This window comes from Knufia obscura, assembly GCF_036327395.1.
Source record: "Knufia obscura strain CCFEE 5817 isolate CBS 148926 chromosome Unknown scaffold_45, whole genome shotgun sequence".
NCBI lineage: Eukaryota > Fungi > Ascomycota > Eurotiomycetes > Chaetothyriales > Trichomeriaceae > Knufia > Knufia obscura.
In genome coordinates, this window is record NW_027042731.1 from 1 (window position 1) to 5,820 (window position 5,820).

The window sequence follows — 5,820 nt, forward strand, 5'->3', positions numbered from 1 at the left end:
GAGAGACAGACGATGCCAGCGTTCGAGCGAAGTATCGACTGGCGAAGACAGCTCAGGAGCTCGGCTTCCGGTCTTCCCGTATCGCCGAGACGATGACCCAAAGTCCTGACCGAGTGGAAGCGCGCCGCTCGCTCCTCCGGGCTCGTGACCCGCAGCACTTCACCTATGACCCTGCCATCCATGGACTCTGTGGTGGAGGCAATGGTGACCTTGTATGAGAAAGCTCAGCCAAATAAATACCACGATACCCCGGCTGTGTTGGTGACCGACGGCGGCGGAGAGGAACTGCGACGCCGCTGGAGTCGACCTTTCCATCAGGCATTCGCCGAGAGTGCTTCCAGTCTGACGCTCGAGAACATGCACCGTGGATATCGTGTTGACAAGACTGGTGGACTCACGGCCTTCTTCGTCCGACGCGATATTTACTTGTCATTCTTTGGTCCTCTCGAACCCAGACTGCTCACTGCTGTCGAGATCTCAGAAGGCATTCCGACCTCTCCCACTGACAGTGACAGTGCATCTAGTCCCAGCCTGGTAGACCGTCCACGGCAGCAAAGCATGGATATTGACTCCCCTGCCTTGGCTCCTCACGGCGATACTTTTGAGGATGGGGAGCGGCCAGCTGACGACCCTCAAGCCTTGGTGTTGATACGTCAGCAGCTGGCCACAACCTATTCGATCAGCCACTACTCGGACGACCCGGTAGAGGATGCTTCAGCACCTGCGAACCAGTCCTCTCACGGAGACTGTTCCTCAGAGGCAGCAGACGAAATCACGTTCGTGCTGTGTGAGGGACAGGAGCAGAAGATTGTAGAATTGGTCCCGATCGATGACGAGGTCCATGCTGCGGTTGAAAACATCGTGCAGCGCTACACCCAAACCCACCATCGCGCTTTTACCCATGAACTCCGTCCACTCGCCCCACGTCACTGTGTTCGGGCCGCCTTGGAGGATCCTGACCGACGCATCTACCTGATCCACGCGGACGAACTCCAGATGTACCACTTTCAAGCTTTGGGAGAACTCCAGCGCAAACGTCGTGCCTCGACCAACCTAGATACCCGTCCGCGCAAGTGCGTCGTGAATGAGCACATCATCAGTTGAGAGCCGGTACATTCGAACAGGCAGGAAGCTGTCCCATCCCTTTGAGATCTTCTCAAGGACTATGTTGGGATGCAAGGCGGGAACAAACAATACAGAGTAGAATGCGTAGAAGATCGATTTCGATGGCAGAGGGAGGGATCGAACAAGGCTGTAGAAGCTGTCCCCTTGCTGCGTGTCTCCTTTGCACGACCCGATAGAGGTGAGTCGATTACGGTAGATTCTTTTTGTAGCAATTCTTTCACCTTTCACATGAGCAAGTTGACTCACGGACCTGCCCGAAGTTCTGTGATCTGGATGTGCTGCCAAGAGCTGCAGAAAAATGGCTAATACTTGACCAGCCAGTGCTGGTTGAGAGATACGTCCAGGTGCGCTTTTGGGCATGTGTGTGAATGTAGGCGTAGTAATGCTCGTATCGTTCTCACCGACCACGCAAAAGTCGCTGACAAAAGAGGATACGAATATATGCAATACACATGTCGCCAGACAACCTTGCACGCTAACTTTGACTTTACATAACACACGGATGTACAGTACGTAACCATGTCTCTACAATGGTCGATTCTCTTGCGTCTCGCGTGGTCTTGGCAATGCTTACGGCGGCAACGAAGACCTCGCGCCTTCTCCCCCGTGGACATGTGCCGACATATTTCCGTATAAGGCGCCGTCAGGTTTGGTCAACCAAAAACCTTTGTCGTCCTTGTCTCTAATGGGCACAGCCTGCTCTTTTGCCATCTTTCACCAACTCTGCCAAGCCAGAGCAACATACTGATTGCATGGGACAATCCCCGTGAGTATATCTCATGTAAGCTCGAGGCAGACGCTAGGGTGGAGTACTGTCAAGAGAGCAGATGAGCTAGGCATTATGTCAACGTATCGACAAGGGCATAGCCTGTGGTGGGCTCGCAGCTTCAGACTGGCTATGTAGAGTCTAGGGTCGGGTGATCCTCCTTTGTCTGCGTCTAATTTGTAATTGAACACAACAATTGTCGTGTTGGTGGCATCTGGTCAGCAGAAATAATACACGCGGTCTGCTTGATGCTGTGTTGCACGACGCCAGGGTTGTTGTGTTTAGCATAGTCTTGGCACGAGCAGGCATGACGTGCGATACTGGTCGGACGTTTCTTGCTGTGCTCAGTCTGTGTAAGCGGGGTCGAATGCGCGTGGATTGTGGGACATGGCGACTAAATACCACAGGGGAACGTTATGACGAGTAATTCATAGAGAAGTCGCTCAGTCTTTCCTGTATCCGGTGCTGGTATGCGAGTGTCACTAGGTACCGTCTTTCGCGCCTGTTCAGCCTGAGCTAATTCGTATAGGATCATTGCCTGCAGCTCCAGGCTGGCCTCAGCCCTCGAGACTTGTTCTTAAAGGCCGCGATTGCTCTATCGAGTCCGTCGCCGTTGTCTTTGGGCCTGATACGCTTTCCAACGTTGTCTGACTTCTGCTTCTTCTGCCAACATCTGACAGTGGCGAGTCATGCCCTCCACCGATGCTGCCATACGTGCAGTGCCGGTGGCTCTGACCATGACGGGCATGGTAGCCGTAATTGACAAACTGGAGTGCACGTCGGCAGGTCAGAACAGCTTATTCACCGTACTTGACTACTTGTGGAAGAGAATCAGCGACAATCAGTGTAGTAGAGGGAATGGCAGTGGGCATAGAGACCAGTACAATAAGCCTTCGAGTTGCCTCTAAGCGTCCTTTCTTTCCAGACCACTCGTGTGATATACCCCACCCCACATGAAGAGTACTCTCAGTATAACATTGACTCCCACTGTCTTAGGTGGTAGTAGATTGTTTCGTGTGCAAGGATCTAACCACGTCGAGGCGAAAGGTCGATATGCGCTCTCCTTGTATCACGCGTCCCTCTGTTGTATCTGCTGGGCAGGTCGGAGCTGACAGTGAGAGTACTTCAAGATTCAGCACGCTTGACATCGTGCTCAAGCAGTCGAAGCCTCGTGTGGTGACCTACCGCGAGCTGCGTCCATTCATCAATACACCATTTGTCGCATCCATCCTGATTGTTGCGACAACTACCAGAATGGAGAGCAGCTGGTGCCAACCCTACGCGGCTTCTCGAAGACTATAACAAGGTCATTCCTGCCCGTCTGGGATAGTTCATCCTCTTTCCTGTGGTCTCCAAGCTATCGATAACTCAATTCAACCCGATTTGGCTCGATTTGGCTCGATTCGATTTGATGTGAAAGTGCTACTGTTGTGTCGAGATAGAGAAACGAAATGACGGAGGTCACGACCGGACCTCGGAGCGCCGCTGCACTGGGCTTGCCACAAACAGAGGAGCTCGAGGAGATCAAGGTGCCTGTTACCGCACTGATTAGGGTGGTTCAGGTCGTTCCTGGTCAGATACATGTGAAAGCAGTCTACTCGATCTCAGCAGCCATGCGAAACAGTGGCAGTGACAGAGGTAGATAATCGTACCAGAGCTGCGTCAGAGCTTCAGCGGCGAGGCATTTACGAGAGCGAACTTATGTAGCAACCACATAGCAGCAGTGGTGCGTGGTCGCCGTGGAATGTAAGAAGCAGAAGAGCGAGAGGTTTCTGGTACAGACAAGAGTGCGTGAGCGTAGAGCATGCATAAATAAAATGACATCATCTAGACGCAACCAGTAGCTCCAGACGAAGCCTTCTCACCTGCGAGAACAGCTGGTCAGATTACTGGGCCGAGATTGTTCTTGCGCTCACCTTACGTTAGCACATCAACGAAGTGCGATACTGGAGAACTGACTCTAGTCAATCACTCGAAAGCGATTAGATGTGTGACTTTCTCCGGAGATCTGGTGACTACACCAGGAATGTTACAGCTCAATTTCGGTTGAAAGCTCTTCATATCGATAGTCTCGCCTTTGAACCTGCTTCAGTGGCACGATGAGGACTTGATACTCCCGGAGACACCAGACTCAAGCCGCAGTGGAACTAAGGGATGATACCACAACTTAAACACCTGACTACGACCACCACCCATATTCTCAGGCAGCCTGAGCAGAATCCATCGAGATAGAGCAAGGGCAAAAGAGCTCGACGGCGGGAATGATCAACGACGAAGTTGCGCGAGCGTCCATCGCAATGGGCTGCTCAAATCGATCAAGATCTGATGAACGTAGGAGACTCAAACCTAGCCGGGAATGACTGGGACGAGATATTGACGCATCATAACTAACACGATGTTTTGTCTAGCTTAGGAGTCATATTCCCAGAGCCATACACTCTGAGTCTATGTTCTCTTCTGAGACGTCGATTGCGTAGAAAGATAGAGTCCTCACAATGAGTATGAATAGGCCTCCTGGTATTGTGGAGTTCCTCAGAAGGTAAGAGGCAGAGCATACACATAATCTTGTGGTGGTTCTTCGTCATCCTTCAGAACTCGGAGTGGTCCACGAGTCGGATTTGTATGGGACTTGAGATTACAACGTCGAGATCGACCATGGTACAATATTTACTCACCTTGTCACTTCAATCGTCTCAATTTTCACTTGTGCTTCCCGGCACTGACAAGTCCACAAAGGCTCTTTCTGCCCAAGCTTTCGCAGCCAGACCCTGTTACTGTGTATCTAAGAGTGATGGAGAAGTATCGAGCTGGTCAGGCTTTCAACCTCATCCGCGACAAAGTCACATTGCCTGATGTCACCATCAATCTGGATCAGCATCAGTGGCGGGTACACAGCGATCTGCTCACCGCCGAGTTGGGGTTCTTCCGGGCCGCGCTTCAAGATGGATTCACGGTCAGTATCTGTCCTGAGTCAGCACATAGCGGATCTGACCAAGCCAGGAAGCCACAACTAAGCAGATAGCGATGCACGACGACGACGTCTGGACCTTGGCACGGTTCATTCAATACCTGTACGAGTCCAGCTACGAGACTGTCCGCGAACGTGGTTATGGCCCTTGCTGCTCAGCACCTAACGTCCGCCTACGAGACATTGTTGGTAAGCGCTTACAGTCAGGGACCGAGGCCGACGCGGACATGAAACAATCACATCAACCCGTCCACGCTCACTGCATGATCATCCTGTTCGCTGACAAATACGATGTACCGAACCTACTCGAATACGCAGCACGACAGTTGTCTAGGGAAGTCGCGTGGGCATTACGCGATGGCAAGGACCAGTTCTGGCTGTGCTTTGGCGAAGTGGGCGCTGACCGTATTCGTCGTCACGAAGTCCTGCAGGACGTCTTTGCCAGCATGGTGGTCAACCTCTTTCCAGACCTCGATGATGACCGGTTGCAACGCTTGTGCCAAGACGACCCGGGGCTGACTCACAAGATCAGCCGGCATTTGCGTCAAGAAGTGGTGCGGTGGAAGGCGGAGGCCATGCGGATCGATGCGCTACTGCCGAAGACGAAACGAAAGTGGACAGCATCATAGAGGTTCTATCAAGAAGAAGGCTCGATTGCTCCAGAACACAGCCGCGCAGGACTGATGATGAAACCCAGGATTGCCAACACTCTTTACGCCGCGAACTACTACAAGAGGAAGCATATACCGTAAACATAACCACGGAGTAATCACTCCGAATGCTGACATGATTGGACGAGTTGCTCGTGCTAATTATCCGACGTGACTGAGTGCATTATCAATATTTCCGTTGCTTCTTCAACGGCAAAGTGAGCAGCTACAACACGTGAGTGAACTTTACTGCACCATGACTATGACCAGTACTGTCCCTCATCTCTCAACGTTGTTCGATGATGGTAGAT

The 5,820-nt window shown here is 52.0% G+C and overlaps 2 protein-coding genes across 2 annotated transcripts; both read left to right on the forward strand.

Annotated features, from left to right (window-relative positions):
- Positions 1–180: 180 nt before the first annotated feature.
- PMZ80_011305 (uncharacterized protein) lies at positions 181–1,104 on the forward strand (the record flags this gene model as incomplete). Its single annotated transcript, XM_064879684.1, has 1 exon — positions 181–1,104. The coding sequence occupies one exon, from the start codon at positions 181–183 to the stop codon at positions 1,102–1,104; it is 924 nt and encodes a 307-aa protein (XP_064724545.1).
- A 3,282-nt stretch (positions 1,105–4,386) lies between these two features.
- On the forward strand, positions 4,387–5,488 carry PMZ80_011306 (uncharacterized protein; the record flags this gene model as incomplete). Its single annotated transcript, XM_064879685.1, has 3 exons — positions 4,387–4,430; positions 4,628–4,844; positions 4,892–5,488. 3 exons carry the CDS (start codon positions 4,387–4,389, stop codon positions 5,486–5,488), a joined length of 858 nt encoding a protein of 285 aa, XP_064724546.1.
- Positions 5,489–5,820: the final 332 nt, after the last annotated feature.